This window comes from Glycine soja, chromosome 14, assembly GCF_004193775.1.
Source record: "Glycine soja cultivar W05 chromosome 14, ASM419377v2, whole genome shotgun sequence".
In the NCBI taxonomy this organism is placed as follows: domain Eukaryota; kingdom Viridiplantae; phylum Streptophyta; class Magnoliopsida; order Fabales; family Fabaceae; genus Glycine; species Glycine soja.
The window spans coordinates 41,417,610-41,439,502 of record NC_041015.1 but is presented as its reverse complement, the minus strand read 5'-3'; the positions used below and the strand labels follow the sequence as shown (position 1 = coordinate 41,439,502).

Below are 21,893 nucleotides of genomic sequence, written 5' to 3'. Positions count from 1 at the left end.
AACAAGTTTTAATAGTTGAGATTGGAGAACAGAGCACAAAAAAAAATAGAAGTAAAATTCTACTCCCTTGCATATCTAGCACGCCTTTACAGGTAAGGATGTAGTGACACAATTGACTAATAGCACAAAGACAAGCATCAACATTATAATAAGAAGCATGAAGACGTGATAAGTTACTTTGTGTGTCTCTAGCATCCCATAACAGTTTCTTCCAAAAATACAAGTGTTACAAGAAATCAGGTGTTGTGCTTAGCCATGGATAATATTTCCTTTAATATTTTGACTAATAGATGTAAGCTTTATAGTGATCTAATGTAACTCCCTAATATTCTGTTCAACTAGGTAAAAACTGTGATAATATACATTATAATACTCATTAGCAATGTCAAATCATCAGGTAACAAGTAATACATGTTTACCAACTAACACTATCACATATAAATAATTATCAAACATTCAAAATGATGCTCATATCTCAAATATACTAGATGGTACAAAAAGCTGATAAGGGATACAAAATTCAAGGATGGCATAAAACCATCCACAACAGGTACTTTGAACATTTTCAAACGTAAGAATATTAACACTCTTCAAGGCTTACTAATTTTGAGGTTTAATTTTTTCCTATACCATATAATAAAAAATAATAGAGAAAGAGTCAATAAGAAAATATGAAATATAAATTCAGCGAACTATAACAACAATCCAAAGGGTTATTTGCAGACTTCTAACAAGAAATTCTATTACAAAGGAGAAAAAGAAATCATTCTATAGCAAGATGTATACATTTCCTTCTTCCGTAGGAAAACTGAAATAGTGTATGCTTTCCTCTGATCCACTACAAACTTTTCGCATATTTTGATAGAGCTCCTCAGTCAAGAAAGGTGTAAAAGGAGCCATCACCTTACATGATAACAAAAGCACCTGAAAGAATTCATATAATTAAATCTACAACTGTTCTAGCATAAGGAACCATCATTTTTTGGTCATATTGTAACCACCCAAGGTATAGATAAAAGACATCACAAAAATACATTGTAAAGAGTTGATGGTGCTATCCTGCCGTCTTCTTCCCCGGAACGACCTTTAAGTCTCTTACGGTTGAACCTTACATAAATATTTGTAAGGTTATCAAGAAACTTCAGAAGATAAGGAACCACCTACAATATAATTTTTAATAATGGTAAAATTTTAGTAAATACTGAAAATATTACAAAATAATTATATCACGAATCTGGCAAATGATGTAGTTGAACGTCATTAACAGTGGCAGTAAATCTTACATATATAAGCAACAATTTTGATCATGAAAAGTGAAAATTGCTAACTTTTAGAAGTAAATGAATCTTTCATATATAGCCATTGGTTGGAGCAGGATGATTTCATCAGTATGGCAGTCACTTGACTTTTAATGTGTCATTTTACAAGATTATGATTATAGTTTCTCTTTGGTGTTCTGTTCATTGTTGTTATGAAGAGTGTTGCTATGTCTACACATGGCTACTCCTGTTCTACCCTCGTGACAGCCTTGTTGTACTCTCAATATTTCATATTCTTTTTTCTATCTTGATATTTCTAACCAAACACCATTTGGCTAGCAATATTATCTTGCGTGATGAAGTTCAATATTAGTTTCTCTAGAAAAAATAATTCAATTTACTAATATATGGAAGGATCTAATTATTAATTATTAATAATACACAATTAGAAATATATTTTATCATGGAATATAAGTCAGAATATTATGTGTAGCGCTACCACATTGCAATGCAACCGCATTCTTCTCCTGACAATTACTGTGGCCTAAAGAGAAGGAAAGCATCCCAGAAATTTATCCTGCCTGCTGTTAAGGTTTACAAGAATTATTGCCGAGCACGATTAGTCATAACTCATGATCATTACTTTATTTACATGTTCAATTTGGTTGGAAACAGAAGTTACTGTCGCAATTTCCATTGTCTATCACTTCGCAGTGCAGATTTTGATATTTCTTTCATGCCAATCTGATATTATGACCAAGCAATGTCAAATTTGAGGCAGAGCATTACAAGTTCTTTATCGGTTTTTGTAATAATTTCAAACAAAATTGCAATAAAGACAAATGTTATTAGGCTTGCCATATCACAAGATCCAGTGTATCCACTCTAGGTAAACCATAAATAGTTTCAAAATTAACAAACTGAATACATACAATACTACGTCAATCAATACCGTTTGGATTCAATTCCTTCATTCGTGAATATAACTCAGGTGATGAAGAGTTATCAAGTTGAAGCAAGCTTTCAACCAAGGTCAAATTTGAAAGAGGAATACTAAATATCAACACTTTTTTTTTACAAGATGAAAGGGAAGTGTGCTTGTTGTTTTGGCTCAAAATTTATTCTATAATTGGAAATTTCAATTGAAAATTAGTGTGAAGACAAGTGCCAAAGCTAGAGGTTTGTTGAGTCTTTTTTTCAGTTTTTTTTTACTCTACTCTAGAGCCATTCTAAGTTTCTCTTTGAGTCCTAGCTTCTTCTATGTCCTTTTCATTGCTTTAATTGTTGAATAATCCTTGAAAAATTATCTTGTTAAAACTCCATTGGTTTAGCTTTCATTTCATTTTTTTTTGTCTTTGGTTATTGCTTGTCTCTTTGTTTCCTTGTTTGTGGGTTGCCATATAGGGAATTGGAGGGAGGATTGGTACCATCCCTTGAAGAATTTGAGTCCAGAAGCAAGGGGTCAACCACCTTAAGAGCATCCAAATTGAGTGAATCACCAAAGAGAGAACAACCACCAAAATTGAGGACCGTTTGGTAATTTTGTAATTTGCAATTTACTTACCTTCATTGCTTTCAAGTTTTGTAACAAAAAGGCCTTTCATTGGAAGTGTGTTGGGAGCCTCCAATAGGTTACCAAACTTTCATTTGTGTGTAATAATTTTAGGCAATTTTTCCTTAGGATAGTGAGTGTTTTGTTGGGAACCTTGAATGTGGTCATCCAAACACTCTTAGGATTCGCCTAGTTTAAATTTCTTGCTTACTTTCATAGCTTATTTCCTTTACCTTCCATTGTCAAACCGCCTAGATAGCTTTCCTTTTACCAATTAGTTTTTTTTACCTTATCTTTCACACCTCTTTTAGTGTTTATTTTGGCTAGTTTCAACCATAGTTTCTTTTACCTTTTTGTTTTCAAACCTCCAACAAGAAAGAACCACAACTTATGAACCAACATGAGTCATCATTCATCTAGTGTTAATGGCGAGGGTACTAGTCATAAAGACCCTTTATCTAGAATCTTAGATGAGTTGAGTTCCCTCAAGCTATAGAAAGAAAAACAAGAGAGAAAAGAAAAAGGAAAAAAAAGAGTGGAAGAAATAAGTTAAGATGAAAGAAAGAAAATAAGAGAGGAAGAAAGAAGAAAAATAATAAAAGAAATGAAAAGAGAAAAACATGCCTCCTATAGTAGTCATAACTCTTGCAAGAGCCTAAGTGAAGAACTTCGTGAATATTACGAAGGAAGGCATAGGCCACATCTTAGACCTCACTCCCATAGAAGAGAAAAGGAAAGAAAGCCTCAAGAGGCTAACATTAACCTCTCATACTTCCATGGGAAGGACAATGTAGAGGCTAACTTAGATTGGGAAATAAGGGTAGAGCAACAACTTAAAAACAAGTCTACTTCAAAATATTATAGCCCTCACTCTTATCCAAAGAAAGACCAAGGTCAAGGCATCTTAGGGGTGACACCTTCTAAGCCCAAAGATGATAAGGGGAAGACAATAGAAAAGCAAACCCCTAAGGCTAGTATGCAAGAGAAGACTAGCTCTATAAAGTGCTTTAAATGTCTTGGAAGAGGACACATTACTTCTCAATGCCCCACCACAAAAACCATGATTATGAGGAGCCAAGACATTTATAGTAGCCAAGATGAGGCTACTACGTCACCTTCCTCTAGTGAAAGTGAAGAAGCAAAAGGGGAAGAATCTAGTGAAGAATTCTACCCCCAAGAAGAAGGACAACCTTTAATGGTTAAGGAGGAGTGTAAGGAGGTAAGTGCCTCCTCCAAGAGGTTAGTTAAGAAGGAAAGTCATTTTGAAATAAAGAAAAATATTAAAGAAACTTCCCCTCTTAGACAACCTCTACATCTTCTCCTTTGTAAAAAGACACTTGTTAGCACTGCCACACCTCTTGGGCTTGAGGTTATTCCTCAAGTAAAGGAGTTGTTGGATAAGGGTTTGGTTCGTAAGAGCTTAAATCCTTGTGCTTTGTTGGTGCCCAAAATAGGTATTATTAGGCACCAAATCCCTACAATAAGTGATATGATGAATTTGTTGAGTGTTGCAACCCTCTTTTGTAAAATCAGTCATGCACCCAACGTCTTCATGATTCATGTACATAGGGACTCATTAGGTAGGTTTGTTCTTATTTTTGGTTTTAATACAAATTTAGGTTCTCATATGGGACACCTTAGGTTTGTTGTATTTTTTTGTAGGAATAATCAACATAAAAATAAAGAAAAAGGTACGCTTTATTGCATTACATTCCTTAATTTTTTAAATGGTGATCAAGGGGTTCCCACGGACCCTAAGAGAATAAAGGTCATTCCTGATTGACCCACTCCACCAAGTATAAGGGAAATCTGGGGCTGCCATGACTTAACAAACTTTTACAAATGGTTTGTCCCATATTTTTCTATACTTGTAGCACCACTCATTGAGTTGGTGAGGAACCATGTTCCCTCATGGGAAGATATCCATGAAAGAAGTTTTCAGACCTTACCCTACTCTAACATACCCAACACCACTAATACATATGTTTTTATTCTTTTTATAGGTGTCGAGGGAAGGAGCCCAGAGTATGAAGAACCTCAGGATTTGAGGTCAAATCCTTTCCAAGGTGGAGGGGATGATGCAATCCTACCCCCCAAGGGTATTGGATAGAAGACTTCAAGAGGCTTGGGCTAGAGCTACTAAAGAAGGCCCTAGGGTTCTCATGAACCTTAGGGTAGATTTTTGAGTCCATGGGTCAAGGTTGGATCCACTCTTCTTTGTAAATATTAGAATAGGTTTTGCCTTCTTTTGGGCCTTGTATTTTGGCCATTCTATTAGTATAGGGTTTTAGCCTTGTATTTCAGGGCATTTTGAGTAGTCTTTGTAGTAGGGACTTTTTTTTGTATTTTCATGTATTTTGTCAAGGAGGTGAGCTTAGTTTTTAGATGGGTGTGTGTAGCTAAGCTCTAGCTTCTCAAGGAAGCTTCTCAAGTAGGTGAGCTTAGTTTTTAGATGGGTGTGTGTAGCTAAGCTCTAGCTTCTCAAGGAAGTTTTCTCAAAGAAGCTTCTCAAGGAAGCTACCTAGTCTATAAATAGAAGCATGTGTAACACTTGTTGTAACTTTGATGAATGAGAGTCTTGTGAGACACAACTCAAAGTTCAACTTCTCTCCCTTTTTCTTCCTTCAATTTCGTGCGCCCCCCTCTCTCTTTCTCTCCCTCTTTCTTTTCCTCCATTGAAGCACCCTCTCCAAGCTTCTTATCCAAGGCTCATCTTGGTGGTGAAGCTCCTTCTTCCATGGCTTATTCCCTAGTGGATGGCGCCTCCTCTCACCTCTTCTCCTTTGTCTTCCGCTGCATCTCCATGGTGGAAAATCACCATTAAAGGACCTCATTGAAGCTCAAAGATCCAGCCTCCATAGAAGCCCCACAAGCAAGCTTCCATCAAGTGGTAATCAGAGCACAGGAGCTTCAAGTAGGTGCTCCTTAAACCTCTATTAATTTTTTTCTTTACCTTCTCTTCCATTGTTGTTTCTTCATTTTTCTCCATGTATCTCCTCACATGTCTTGTTCTAAATGTTGTTAACATGATTCTTTAGAGTTTCCACCGATTAAACTTGCTATAGAAACTAGATTTGATTTTCTATGGTTCAAATTTCTTGTTCTTGTTCTTGAACCATGAATTGTGTTGAGTTTAGGTTCCTTTGAGTTTTGTCTTGTTATTTTTTGTGGCTGAAACCTAAACCATAAAATTCTTACAAAAATATTAAAGTAGAAGAAAACCTCAAAAATCTAGAGTGACTTGTTCACCTATTGTAGTTTTGTCATAGAAGTCATGTCTAGTCATGAAACTTGCCACATAAGATTTCTTATGTTGTGCTGAATTTTATTTTCTTGTTTCTTTGTCTAACTCATTTGTTCATGAGTGTATGAAATTATTTTAGCCTATTATTTGATTTGAGTCAAATCTTTCATGTTAATTAGTCCTTAACATGTTCATGCAAAATTCTTAGAGAGTCTTTGATTGTGAACCTTTTCTTGAACTTTTAGGTTTCCTTATGATTGTGTCTATTGTGAATTTGAGTTTTGGTGATTGAATTGCTGGCTGAAATGTTGATCCTAAGTGAATATTGAACTCCTAAAGCTGTGGTAAACAATCCTAGTGAGTTTAACATACATAGGAAGGTTGAAAGTAAGCCCAAGGCAATCAATATACCATGCTTAAAGAAACAAATCGCTGGTGCTGGTAGCTTGGACATACAAACTTGTAAAAATTACTGAGAATTGGTTACTTCGAATTTTGAGCTGAAATTTTTACTGAATTTTCTAGACATCTGGAAAAAAGTTATAAAAAAGAAAGAAGTGATTTGGATAAAAGGAAAAAATACGAAAAATCACACAAGTTGGCAGGAAAATCAGTATCCAGAAAAAAAAAAAGGTGAAAGGGAAGTGTGCTTGTTGTTTTGGCTCAAAATTTATTCTATAATTGGAAATTTCAATTGAAAATTAGTGTGAAGACAAGTGCTCAAAATTATATGCTAAACATGTAAAACACACGAAAAAAATTGAGTCAAAGAGAGACACAACCTAATTAGTCACATGCATGAACCTTTCCTTGAGTGAATGAGTCTCTTCTTGATCTCATATGTAATTCACAACTCACTTTTTACCATGAGAGCTTTAGAAAAAATGAAGTCTAGAAGTTGAGTCACACACTTAGTTAAGCATTTTTTTCTTCTCTCTTTTTCCTTCATAAAAGTGAGAACACAAGGTGGTTATTTATAGAGAAAACAATTATAATCACCTGTAATCGATTAAATATCAAATGTAATCGACTATTTTGAAGAAGTAATTGATTATATTATCATTTCAATTGATTAAAGTGTTCTTCCCAACATTTGGAAAACTTTCAAGAACAATGCAATCGATTAGATTCTTGATGTAATCGATTAAAGTGTTCTTGATCACTTCTAGAAACACCTTTAAAAATGAAGTAATTGATTACGATCATTTAGTAATTGATTAAAACAGAGACTCACAAAAAAACCATACATGGTTTCAACTGAACTATGTAATCAATTACAGTTAACTGGTAATCGATTAAACTGAAACTAGAATCTCTCTGCAAGCTACAAACACTTGTGTAGTTGATTACAATCAGCCTTGTAATCAATTAAAATAAAGAGTTTTATGCACTGAAGGAGTTTCTAAATTTAGAAAAAAAATCTTCCTACCTCTACATGATGATGCATGATGTACATATGAAAAGATAGAGACTAAGATGCAACAATCAATTCAAATGCAACTCAAAGAGTTGGGCATGTAAAAGGACAAAACTTCTTCAAACTCCAAAGCTTAGTCTTCATGATGCTCCCCCTATCTCTAGCACAACTTTCTGCCCCATTTTCAGAGAAGTGGATTTGAAGTTATTTTGGTCCATAGGAAAAACTTTGAATTTCTTGAAACCCTTTGCTATGATAAATTGAGAAGCTTAATGCCCTATGACATGTTAAAAGATCTTTATTGTCTTGTACTTAATTGAAAGATCCAAGAAGTGTGAATCTCGGACAACTATAAATTAAGAATGCAATGTCTTTAATTTTTATCAACTGTATTGGAGACCAGGAGGAGTGTGAACCTCGTGCACTAAAATTGTGTGTTTGATTTCTTGTGTGATAGATTGATTGTAAATTGTAGTGTGTATGTTATTTATGGATAGAGTCACATGGACTTGGGTGTTAGGACATTTGATGACTAAAACTCAGTTCCAATGTTATTGGTATTTTGGATGTAAACGGTAAATAAACCCTAAGCAGAGAGTGTGGAAACACATAAGTTGTGGAATAATAATATTAATAGTCATCCTAACATATTAACCTCCTTATATGTGTGTTGGACGTAGGATGGACTTAGGAGGATCAAGGAGAGCAATACATGTGCAAGTTTTGACATAAGCACTCACTTATCCTTTCCAATCTCTTTTCCCAACCAAGTTTCTCTTTTTGACCTTTTATTTCTAACTTTTACGTTTTATTTTGTTTTCTTGGAGACTTTGTCTCTCTTTTTATTTTTTCTTTCTTTTCTTTACTTCTTATTTTTTTTATTTTTAGAGAAATTTTGTCTCTCTATTTTTTTCTACCCTTGCCAGTTTTTTATTTTATAACAACCTTTTCGTGTTGTGAAACCACCTCAAACTTATGTCAAAATTTTATTTTGAAAGATTGCTCTCCTATCACAAGGATGAGGGAAACAATGGTTTTCTCATTGGCTTTTATTGAAAGGTTTCAAAAGAAAATATTTTTGTATTCTTGGTTCAAAAATGGTTTAAGGGTTAAAATTTAAATATTTTTGGTTGACATTTTGGCTAAGAGGATGAAATAAAAGAAAACAAGTGCCTTGATCCCTTTCATGCTTCATGTGACATCATAATGAATGATAAACACAACAATGGTGACACACATTCACTCATTGTGTAGGTTCACACCTCACAAGATATAAGCATCTTCATGAATCTCATCAAAGAATGTCACATAACCAATGTCATCCAAATGCACCAATCAATTGAATTCATCTAAGTTCAAACATACACAAGCCCTTGTGGAATTAGCAAAATCATCAATTCATCATGTGTTGTGATATGCTCAATCATTTCAAACCAAGCAAAAGGACTAGCAATTATCTATATTTTTCAATTTGATTTATTTATTTTTGCTTTGGCTAAACACATTTCCACTATGGTGATTTTACCTTTTTGCCTTAATCGGAACAATTTTGCTATGGTAAGAATTGGTCTTGCCAAAGCAATTTACAAGTCAAAAACTCCCACTTTTCATCATTTGCACATTCGCTGCAACAAAATTAGGTTTAACCAAGGCATTTTGGAAGATAAAACATCAATTTCTAAACAAACATCAATTTGCTATGGCAAAAGCAAAGCTCAACAAAATGAATAATATCACATAATCAATATTTACATACACAAACAAAACTAAAAACACATCCAAACATTCAAATTGCACACATGTTGAAAGTAAAGAAAGGACAAAGAGATAGAAATTGGGTTGCCTCCCACAAGCATTTTCTTAACGTCACTAGCTTGATTGCACAATGATTCCTAGGGTGGCATGTAAGTCACAAAATAAAAATACATCCTCCATGAAAGTCAAGTAACAAAGTAGCAGCTTCCAAATCTTTGTAGAGGAAGTGTTAGTGAACAAGGCAATAGAGGCACTTAAGAATTTATCAAATTATTCATGACTTTCTTCCTTGACAATTGGATGATGGAGGGAGATATTAGCTTGAGGAAGGCTTTCTTTTTGAACATCTACCTATAAGCACTTCTTAAGTGAAATTTGTGGTCCCTCATCATCATTCTCTTCTTTTCCATTACACATTTCTCTTGAACCATGCTCTTGCTCTAGACTCTCCTTATATGTTTTATCATCCAATGAAGTCTTTTTTCTCATGGCCATAGAAGACCTTTCAACAAGTCGTTTTGCTAACTTCCTAACTTTAGTTGAAAGATTTGGGAAAGAATTTTGATTGGCTTCGAAGGTAGCTCATATTTTCAAGTCTGGAGAGTCTTTCTTCTTCAAGTTCATTGTGAGGGTGCACCTCTTGCTCCCATCAAGAATGTTTCATGGAGTACACATGACAATCACTAGTTACATGTTTACCTCCACAAAAATCACAATAGGTAGGTTGTGGTCACTCCACATGCATAGATTCAAAAGAAAAGAACATTCTTCTTTCTTTTTTCGTTTTAGTTAGAACAAGATAACAACAAAACAAAGTGAAAAACAAGGAATAAAGAATGAAAAACATAAGTTAACAAAAGGAACTAGGAAACAAGTTAGTTAAAAAAATCAAAACTGAAACTAAATTATTCTAAGTGAAAATAGTTCAAAATATTAAAATGTGTCAATTGCCCAAATGTTGAGACACAAGTCTTCGGCAACAGCACCAGTTTCTTGTTGTGCTTCGACATAATAGGCAAGTGAACCTAGTCTAATTTGAAGAAAGAAATAGTAAGTATAAGAACTATCATATCCATAGAGACTATGTGAAACATAGAGGGAATCAATAAATTTTTACAAGCATGCGCTGAAGTGAATTGTCAATTCATTGTGGTGAATGTGACGAGTTTCAGTTTTTAGAAGAAGAAAAAAAAAGTGTTTCACTATACTAAGGCATCAACTCGCTATAGCAAAACTAAATTGTTTTTGGTTTTCAAACATAATTTTTGGATTGAAAATGAAATCAAATAGATTAAAGTGTTGTTGAGATGAAATCCATAAAATTCTTCATATGAAACTCATTCCTAATCAATCTCCTAGTTCAATGCAATCAAGATCCAAACTATAATGACTAATCCTAATTCCTTAGCAATTAATCCTTGAGTTCCAAGCCAAATTCTTAATTCCTTAGGTGATTTAGACTTAGAAAGTTAGATTTAGATCAGTCAAGCTCTACCAATTCAAGTAATTGACCCATTCCTGGCTTTAAAGTCTTGTACAATTTCAATTCACATCTAGGATTTGAACCTATTTCCACACAATCCAAATCCCTAAAAGCTAGGTTGATCACTCCTAACATGCCTTTAAGCGTAGAATTGAAATAGGATCATATTAACTACAAGAATTGATTAGAAAACAGATGTTACATACTTGAATTATACTTCAATCACTTAGCAACTGTGAAATTTAGGGGGTGTATTGGATTAGGATTTTATAGGATTTTAAAATACTTTTTATGATAAAAAAGTATTTTGGTATTCAAACAAGACTTTTAAATTATATAAAAAATTCTCATGATATTCAATCAAGACTACTTGGATTTTTTAAAGAGTACAACAAAATTCGGTAGTATTCAACTAAGATTTTTTACAACTTCAAAAAACGTCCTCTGGTATTAAAAAATATACAAATTTTGATGAATTGTTTTTTTATGAGGGATTTTAATGAATTTTATGTGACTGTTTAGCATGATGTATATAAATACCACACTCATCAAACAATCTCACCTAAACCCTGGACATTTTGTGAAACTTTTCTTTCTCTTATTACAAATCATTCCTTCTTTCATTCTCCCATCACACACCATCCCTTCCCTCTTCGTATAACAAAAATCATATTTTTGAAAGTAGTGGAAATTTGGTTTTGGTTTGTGGCATTATAATAGGATCCTTCATCAAACACTTGGTGGGCAACCAATCAAGTTATATGATAGTCCATATTCATTGGTCAGTGACAATTGGTTACAAATAATACAAACTACAAAACAACACAGAAAGATTATAAATAGGAATTTGTTCTTTTAAATATTTGTTTGGTCTTTCTTACGTAGAAAGAGTTACGATTTATGAAAGGATTTTGTTGGAAAGGGTGGAATTATGAGTATGGCTTTTTGATGAACATGTTGGAATTTGGTTTTTTGGGGGGTTATTGCAATTTTTTAGTCTATATAGATCATATTTCTTGTAGACTATACAAGAGACAATTTATATGTAATTTTTGACAAGTCAATTTTGTACATGTTGTGCATAAGTAAATTGGTCCTCTTTAAACTTGTTTTGGTTATAATTTTGAATGTTTTCTAAAAGATTATGGAGTCATTTTAATTCTTATAAATCTATAAAGTTTTTTCAAATATTCTAAAATCATACTATACAAATGCATTAAAATTCAAAGTGCAAAACCTTAATCATAAAAGTCTTTTAAAAAAGTCTAATAAATCATAAGATTTCTACAAAAGTCTTTTAAAATCCTAGTCATAAACAACTTTTTATGCCAAAATAGTCTTTTAAAATCTCAATCAATACACCTCCCCTTAGCTCATTTGGATCATGAATGATTCAAATAAAACTTCAAAAGAGCAACAATGGAGGAAAAGAGAGAGTTTGAGATTCTATTTCTTAGAATTCACAAATGAACCAAAATTCTTTACAAATTGATATGATCTTGCAAAGGTTCAATTACTTCAAGTATCTTTTGCAATGGATGAAAGACCCAACGTCTAAAGCAAGACCTAAAAGAATCAAGAAGACATTCCAAAGCTTAGTGATGCAAGTTCACAAAGCATGAATTGTGTCATTTCTAAAACTTGATGATAAATTCATCAAAGACAATAATTTGAAGAGCACAATGAGCCTAAGTGTTTATACTCAACATGCAACTATGGGTTGGAGTTTATTTGGATGGATTACATAGATTTTTGGCTAAAGAACTAATTAAGGTCCATTTTCTAATTTTCCTATGAATTTTCATATTTATTTACCTAGTAATAACTTTAGACGATTCATGATATGGTTTTGGTCAGTTTTTATGTTTTTTAGGCTTCCTAAGTCATTATATTGGTTAGTGGGGTTTTTATTCCTAGTGAGAAATAAATGTAAGTGAAATTTAGTTCTTAGTAGGAATTGATTTCTAGTGGATATTTAGAGGAAATCCTAGCCTGTAAATAGGATAAACTTTGTAACTTTAAGCAAATTGAGTTTGAATGAAAGGTTGAGTTTTCTCCCTTTGCTAGAGTTTCCCTTGGTTCTTTGGGGTAAAGAATTGAATTTGATCTTATCAAGGCAACTTGTGGTTATCAAATGTATAACTTATCACTTATCTTCTAACTTATCTCTTGAGTGTGGCATCGATATCCTTCTCTAAAAGAAAACTAAATTAATTTCTAAGTCTAAAATCTTCAAGGCGGTCCATCTAGTTTCCATGCTCTTATCATAAATGATGTTACAAGCTCTTTAAATAGAGTCGAGATTACATAACTTATCATTGCACCGAAATTAAACTTATGAATTAAGGACTCTACACTTGATCTTCATGGCTTTGAACTTTATTCATTGGGGCGAGTTCCTGTTAACTCCAATGTCTTTAGCTTTATAGAATCATTGTGGTGAGGCTTAGCTTCACTTCAATGAATCTTCATTATTTCGAGTTGATCAAGGGTCCTGTTTCAATATGGTTAAAACACATCTTGCTATTAGGAGATCATCTCTATAGTTCTTCAATCTTTGATGATCAAAACCTACTCTTGTTCAAAATGTATACAAAAATATAAAAAACTATCTTTTTAAGTTTCTACAACTAGTTTATACCAATTATTAACAAAAACCACAATAATGAACAAAATTTCTAAAGAAAAGCTTATTGCTCACAAAATGTGTGAAAAACAATTATCATTACCATATTAAATTGTAAGTGTTTGATAAAATTAACGATTGGCGTAACTCAAAAGTGTAAAATGACAAAAAAATAATATAATCATGATTTATTTAAAAAAGATAATAAGAAAATTAGATAAATATATTAAGGTTACTTCAAATAATATTTCAAAAAATATTAAAGGTATTAAAAAACTACTAAGAAAAGTTTATTTACCGAAGATTCAAACAAATTTTTCAGCTAATAAAAAAAACTTTAAACTAACTGAAATATATTGTCAAAATTAACCTTAGACCAAAGAACCTATTGGAAATACATAAAGTTCAAAAATTCAATAAAAGAATAAAAAAATCTAATTAAAAATTATTAAAGAATTCATAGAGTTGCAAAATAATTTAATCATACTATTAAAAGTCCAAAGACGCATTAAGTTGCTATTTGTTACTGTGACATTGGCTAGCTGGAACACGTTGGGACCCCCCTTTAGCTTTATTAGAATTTCACGGGACTGAGCATATAGGGATATTCCAGCGGAATATTTGCATTGAGCTTCCAAACATTCCTAGAAAGTCGAGGTATATTATTGGGCATTTACCCATATTCTCTGCGTAATTGCTCTCTCTCCCCTTTCTTGAGCCTGCGAACTTGTTTTTTCGAGGCTCCTCATCCACTATCTCAGAGACCAAACCAAGCCAGGTACGTTTGCTCTCACCAATGGGGATGAATAAAACCTCTCAAAATATATTTAGACATAACAAGTTATTTCACTATGATGCAAATTCCTAATTGATATGTATGGTACGATGTGAAAATCTGTTTTTTTTTTTCTTTTTCTTCAGGAGTTCTGATCTGAAAGTTGGAATGAGTTAGGGAAGCATTTATTTGTTTTTGTCATCTATTTTTTCAGCACATGTGTAAGTTTAGGAAAACAAAAGAATATGAAGTATTTTAATTCAAATGAAAGAATCATATTCTTTTATAAACCAATGTGGTCGGCCTAGTAGTAAGAGTATAGGTAGTGAGTGAGTACAAGTTCTTATTTCCATTATTTGTATTTTGTACACCCAAAAAATGGTACTCATTTTTTTTTTCACTTTACATATTTTCTTTATTATTTTTAATAGGCCAAATTCAGGCTTAAATACGAGACAACGTGAAAATAACATTATTTTTTTCTCGTTGGCTTTGCTTAAATCTTTGTTGTGGATTAGATAATTTTTTTCGCCGTCTCAAATAACCTCAACTTCTATGTCTTTAAAATTTATGCTTTTCCGTCTAAGATTGAGTTGTTCATAATGGTCATGTCAATTTCAATTAATTAAAGCTATGTTATGACTTGATTGTTCGGCAATTTTAGGGATGCCAATTAGATTGTTGGCATAAATTGAGCTAAATAATAATAGCTAGATAAAATCAACCCATTAATCTATTTATCTCTATTGGAAATATACGAATGAAATTTACTTTGTGCATAACCATTAAAAATATGCAGATTACTTTACTATTCATAGACAGTTTCTTGCTTTTTTTTATTGAGACAAACAGTTTCTTGCTATGCTTGTGTTTTAACTTTTAATTTATTCTTAATGAAAAGTCTTGTACGTGACAGTTACTTTTTTTCCGGCCGTTTCGTAATCCCGATTTGATATCCCAAATCTAAACTTGTTAGACTTGTCCCACTTCCTTATTTATTAACTACACTAATATCATATATCTAATAGTGTGTTTTCAACACTTCCAATTTGGAATGGACAATACAAATATCAAATCAAAGCAAAATACAAGAAAACGTGCTGGGAAATACATAGCTAAAAGGTAGACAGTGACTAAGTCAATCAAAGCTGACGGGCACAAGCTTAACCATTAAGCAAAAGCCATACACAAGACTTAACACAAGCAAATACATTTAACCACTAAGCAGAACCCGCCATTATGAAACCTGGCTTGCTAGGAAAACAAAGGGTGCAAATATTTTGAACAATTATGAAAAGGATGAGAGGTTTGCTAGGAAGCCCGATAATTAGAAAATCCTGTGATTCATTTAAATCATCTGCTGATATAGACAAGCATGCAGAATCATGTTAAACGTTTTTCCTGTGATTTGGTTTTGATAGTTTTTATTTCTAAATACTTATTAAACATCATGTACAAAAAAAATGTGGTATGGACCAGGATTTCTAGAGTTGCATTCTAATGAAACATATAACAGTACATAAAGGAAAGAGGATCATCCATCCTCTCTTCTGTCCCGCTTTGAAGGCTACATGGAGCACATGGAATTCATCTTGTCAATAAAGGGATATTTTAGTGTCAAGCAAGCCTCAAGTAGCACAAATCAAGGATTCTCTCTTGCTTTCTGGCTGCTTGAGAGAAACCCCAGTTACCAGCTGAGAAAACGAAGTCAACATTGCCGCATGCATGAGACTCAGTTTCGTGTAATCTTTATCATTGAGTTTGAGGGTTTATCAAATTACACAATACACACCTGAAATGAGTAGGAGTTAAGGATTCCAGCCTCAACAAATCTTTATAAGGAAAGTAATCAAATCAATTATTATAATGCAGAAAAGAAAATAATCATAGTTACCTACCTATTAACAAAAGGAGTTATTGACTTTCAATATATGAGGGGGAACCTCCAGCTTGAGCTGGTTTTAAGCTTCCTAGAAGCTTTCTTCCATATTCAAATGCTAAAACAAGAAGACCAAAGAGGTATAATAGGAAGAGATGCAGTTTTTCTAACATGCAGCAGTTAAGGGAGACATTGCTTCCGGCCTGAATGTTTGTTCTGATCAAAACCCTTTTCTCTTTCCACCCTGCACATGATCAGTATATAGTAGATCTTATAAGAAAACATGTGCACCTAATGACTGTCTCGAGTGGCACATCTTCTAATCTCCAATATCATCCAGATAGGTAATTGCAACCTCAATCCCATAATCTTAGATTCATAAGAATATATAGTGACCAAACCAGCATAAAAAACAGTGAGGAAATTGAAATTTTATTGAATGAATAACAGGGAATATCTCCCTATGAAAATGATACATTGCTCCAGAGGTTTAAGAGGTCTGGATCCACTCCCCACAATTTTCTAATTCTTCAAAGTCCCCTTTTATAGGTTTAAATAGTATATAGTTATTCCCCTTTATAGGTAGTTAGTAACTACAATCTATAACAGAAAACTCCTAACTAGACCCAACCAACTGCAGCCCGTTCTAATAAACACTTACTTAATCATGGGCCTGCAATGCAGTTAGAATTAATCGATGTATTATATTTCAAATAAGGAAGCATATGATACAAGACCATGTGTTTACTCATTGGGAGCCAGTGACAGATCTGGATATATATTGGGTAGTGGCCTAATGGGGAAAACCTTTTGGTCAACATGCCTGGTAACTTTTTTGGTATTTTCAAGTAGTGATATCTCTTGCAGGTTTTTCATGGAAAACAATGTTAATTTGACTATCATTTTTGTTTTGCTGTGTATCAGAGCTAGTTCTTCTCTTAGGAATTCACCAGTAAGTCCATCTAGGACTGGTTATGCACTGATGAAACATGTCCCTGTGCTTTGGGAAGACTTGGGGCTGTTGGGTGATAAATAAATCATCTGACCATGTACAGAACCAATTATCAGTTAACACTAATGAATGAAATTGGGTTTTGCTAGTTGCTACTGAGAAGGGAGGAGTAGGGTGGACTCCTGAAGACAGGAATTGGCTGTGGTTAGTAAAAATTGGAATTTACCCAGGAACCTTGTTTCGGGGAAAACCTTCTTAGGCTCAGGTAAAAAATAGCAAATCATGTATGGTAGTAGTAAATTTGAGTGGGGACACTGCCCTTATCCACCAACGTGGGTATGTCTCTGCTTGGAGCTTAGAGATTATTACCACGCATTGGCAGCCCACCAAGCTACAGAAAACAGTCATGGCATGAGTAGTGTGAGCTCATGCTGAATTGCCAAGTGCAAGAAAATCTAAAACATTCAATGGGGAATACTTACAAGACTCTTTCTTTGGCAAATTAGTCCAATCATGTGGGCTCATATTCACTTTTGATGCCTTGATCAAGTCAAATAGTGCTTGATTAACCTGAATTTGTGAAATGCTTTAGTCCATAACCAATGCATCCTGAGAGGCAAAGTACAGGATGCAAATTGCCTGTGTGCTATTAACTCGAATTATCAAGCATATATTACATATATGCAAATTATACCTCTTCAGACCGCTCATGACTTACTAAATGACCTCCATGAAGATCTACCATTCTAGCCACTGGATGAAGCTTCTCAGCAAGTCTTTTTGCATAATATATCTGAGCAATTATATCATGCCTGAACATGGAGATGTCTCAATATCTAGGTAAAACTACAAAATGCATAACTTGAGTCCCTGTAAAGTGTTTTCAATTTCACGCATAATTTTCTTTCTGTGCCTTTATGAGCTGTGCATGGGAGCGTTGGGGTCAAGTTCCATTTATATTTGAAAGTGGCATTCCTATGAAGCAGCATTACATAAATGTTTCCTAACACGATACAAACCTGCCATGGATGACTGAAACAAGAAAGCCTGCAGATTTGATCACCTCAATCTCTGTTTCAGTCATTTTATGTGCCCAACATGCATTGAGTTGACCATCGAAACCATAGTTAGATTGCATCCCAGTTGTTGATATACCTTTAACATATTGCTGAAAGAGGCCGTGGCGGTGAATTAGTAATATAAAGAAAAAGATTTCAAATACTTATGAAGAACAGCATGCTGACTAGGTATAGGGTGTGGGAGGGTTGAGAGAAATGAAAGAGAAGGGGAGTAACTAAATTCTGACTTTCCTTCCCCTTATTAGGATGTTAAAAATAAAACACGGTAAAGGAAACAAAGGGTTAACTAACAAAAGCCAATGATTAATTATTCTTAGAATGTGGGTTTGGGCATAACTCAACCCCAAAAGCTAACGCATAGGGTGAGGGTTACCTCCCACTTATATACTCTATCTTGGCACTTTCTCTAGTCAATGTGAGACTTGAATTTTTTCCAATACACCACCTCACACACAGTCTTTTTTTTAATGGATCTAGGATAGACTCTGATACCATCTTAGAATGTGGGTTTGGGCCTAAAAATAGGAATAAAACTAGATTTCAACTGAATGATGCAAATGAGTTGAGTTACTTGTCAATGTATTCCTTAAAGAATGGGTATGGGGTTAGTGAACAATGTACTTATCTTGAATCTATGAGTGGGTAAAACTCATTTAACTAGATTTTGGCTGGCTTATATGATAATACTGGCATATATTGAACTCAAGTCAATATTTATAGATTGAATAATTAAAGAATTCTAAATGATATTTTTTTAATTCGAGTCAATTTACTATACAGATATAGATTGATTATTGATATGAATATCAATAGGTTCGAAATTATTAATTTCTCCTCCAAAATTCCCCAAATTGAGAAAAATTAGAAAGGTGAACGCCAGAGAATTATGAATAGTTAACTGAAAATTCCTCAATAGTCATTATTTTGCTTTCCTTCTACAAGAAATCTCCCAAAATCTTCCCTTACCTTATTCTCAATCCAAAATTCCTTAAATTACACACAATAAAAATAATCATTGAACCTGTGTAGTCCTACTTTTAATCTTAGAAATTCTCAGTGAAGCATGGCAAACATTAAATGAAAAGGTTTTGAAATGTAAAACTTTGATGCTGGTATATGCATTTTTACTCTTGGTAGAATATGTTTTTGGATTATTTAATTACAGGGATGTGCAACACTGGTGTAAGTTTCGCTTGTCTTATAAATGCATCTGATATATTGCTGGTTAACTATAGAAACAAAAACAAAGCTACAGCACAAAGTAATAAACTCCAAGCAGACTTAGCAACATCTACTTAATTAAGATAAGCTTATTTAGTATACTGCACCTGATATAAGATGGCTCTCCTCTTATCTGTTCCAACGTATTCCTCAAGATATTCCTGCATGCCATATATAAAACTTATCTTTAAGATTCATCCCAAGGACAGAATGAACATAAATTTCTGGGCTATCAGTAACTGTAAATCACAGTTTTTACAAGACAAGAAATAGATAACCTTCCGCTCAATGTTAATATTCATGACAAGAGCCAGATGCTTGATATGATTATAATATATACCGAGTTATTCAATTTTTAAAATCCACACTTACTTTTGTTATAGTTGTGGCTCAATGCACTATGTGGAATCGAAGGAATGAAAAAGTTGGGGAGAGAGGTTAGGAAGACAACTTGTTATTGGTTAACAAGAAATAATGAACAAAAGCAAGAAGTTCTTCTTACTTGAGAGTAATGGGTGTCCAAGTCAACAGCAGCCCTTTGTTCAGGTGTCTTTGCTTTCAAGAATCGGTAAGCAACAGAGATCGTTTGTTGGTCCAACTGCAAAAAATAAAACGAGTAAGCCACCCTTATAGAGATTTGAGGTACTGTGTCCAACTTCATGGTGCCTAAAACTTGAAACTAGTGTAAACATGGATCAGACATTATATATCTCACTCCACATACATTTCTGTTTTCTCATACATTAAGAATGTGAAAAATTATAAGATTGCAGATACATTTCTTTTTTTCCTTTGTACCAGTGCAACCTCATGGAAATTTATTATAGTTGTTCAACTCTTTTCTTTCAATTGTTAAAGATGACAAGAGATAAACAGTAGATATTTAAGATACAATCGGTAATGGGTGCAAGCAGAGATTGAGGATGTTTCCCAACCAGCCACCTTAGTTTTCTGATGCCGCAGTACAATGTTCACTGAAATTCAGTCATGTCTGAAAACAGTAAAACAAAAGTGCCTTCCTCCACTAATTGGAGGTTTCCCAAAAGATGATAAGAAAAATACAATAATACCTTTGGAAAACATTGAAAACCTCCACCCGTCACGTTGAGCAATGCCAAGGAAAGGACTCGATCAGGAACCATTGCTGCTACTTTACAAGCTATCATGGCTCCTGTTTTTGCAGTGAAAGTTAGTTAAATTAAACTACCCTAAGGCCATGTTTGAATAAACTTCTCGATAAGCACTTATTTAGACAAGGTAAAATGAATTAAGCTTCTTTTGTAAATTAAAATCAAATTGCAAACTATAACTTTTATAGAGGCTCCCTCGTTCAATATCTCAAAAAATAAATCTAACATATGCATAAGTTAATTTTAACTCATAGAGAAGCTCTATTCATTTTACCTTCTTATTTATTTCCCCTTCAAGTCCTTGTCGAGAGGTTTATGCAAATAGGATATAAATATGTCAGGTGGCTAAAATAACAAACTCGGCACTCACCCATCGAGTGCCCAAAAACATGGGCTTTTTTCCAACCTAGATGATCTAACAAAGCAATTGCATCCTTCGCCATGATCTTGGTTCTGCACCCAACAACCACCGCGCGTTAAAACTAGCCAATAAAATTTCAATTTCCAAAAGACGCGAAGCAGAATATCTCAAAACGCAGGGTCGCTTGAAGAAAGCAACTCACGAGAATTCAGATTTTTCGACAGGCACGGAGCTGCGACCGACGCCGCGATTGTCAAACGCGCATACATGGATGCCACCATTGCCTTCTTCTTCGCTCCAAACGACGTCGTCGGGGACGGTTGCTCCAGTCAAGCCCTTGATTTGTGGGCCCCACGCTTCGTGCGTCGCGGCCAATCCTGAACGTTGGTTCAATCTCCACAAAATCAGCAAAACTTTCGCAGCTACAAGAAATAAATAAATTCATAAAAAAAAAAAAAGTAAAAATGAAGGACCTATGATGAGGAGCACTTTGGTTGGACCGCCACCGTAAGTTCTGTAGAATATCTTGATGTCATTGTTGAGGGGCACGTCGGCGACGGGGGAGGGTAGCTGCGTTCCGACGTTGCAAAACGGCATCGTTGCGAAGTAGGGAGAGAGAGAGAGAGGGTGAAAAATAGATGGTGTTTTATTGGGGGGTTGTTATAGGAGTTTGGGAGCACGTGGCGGATAAGAAGTGGTTGATGCCACGTCGACCGGTCGGTTTGTCTCGACTCGACGCGGACGGGGATGGTGTCAAACTTAACATGCCAACTCCAAAATTGAGATCAGAAGCACTTTTTTTTTTTTCCTGCGAAGCGTGCTTCTTTTCTTTTTAGTATGATTATTCTAATTTAATTTCTTTAGTTTTTTTTTTCAAATTTGTTCTATTTACTATATAGTTCTGGATATTGCGCTAGCCTATTACAACCGAAATTAAAGAACCTTCAGTTTGTTAAGGAAAACCATAGCAAAGTTTTGACCCCGACTTAAAGAGCACCTTCGTGGTGCCAATCCCGACAGCCAAATGTACACCGACAAGCGAGATCATGCAAAACACGTGATCCCTATATAAGTCGTACAAGCTGTGTGACTCTAACAAACTAATTGGTTTTCTTGTCCAAATCCTAGTGTAAAAGTGGTCTTCTGGTGTGATAAGCTTT

The 21,893-nt window shown here is 34.1% G+C and overlaps 1 protein-coding gene and 1 long non-coding RNA gene across 2 annotated transcripts; one reads left to right on the top strand and one right to left on the bottom strand.

Annotated features, from left to right (window-relative positions):
* Window positions 1–13,943: 13,943 nt before the first annotated feature.
* On the top strand, window positions 13,944–14,548 carry LOC114384790. The gene is made up of 2 exons (XR_003660774.1): window positions 13,944–14,114; window positions 14,258–14,548. It is a non-coding gene; the product is annotated as an uncharacterized LOC114384790 (long non-coding RNA).
* Window positions 14,549–15,435: 887 nt separating this feature from the next.
* LOC114384789 (putative aminoacrylate hydrolase RutD) lies at window positions 15,436–21,353 on the bottom strand. The gene is made up of 11 exons (XM_028344579.1): window positions 21,207–21,353; window positions 20,936–21,110; window positions 20,743–20,825; window positions 20,313–20,413; window positions 19,745–19,840; window positions 19,350–19,403; window positions 17,962–18,110; window positions 17,637–17,754; window positions 17,425–17,512; window positions 16,010–16,234; window positions 15,436–15,903 (listed from the first exon to the last, which is right to left on the bottom strand). Exons 1-10 carry the CDS (start codon window positions 21,328–21,330, stop codon window positions 16,026–16,028), a joined length of 1,197 nt encoding a protein of 398 aa, XP_028200380.1. The 5' UTR covers window positions 21,331–21,353; the 3' UTR covers window positions 15,436–15,903; window positions 16,010–16,025.
* Window positions 21,354–21,893: the final 540 nt, after the last annotated feature.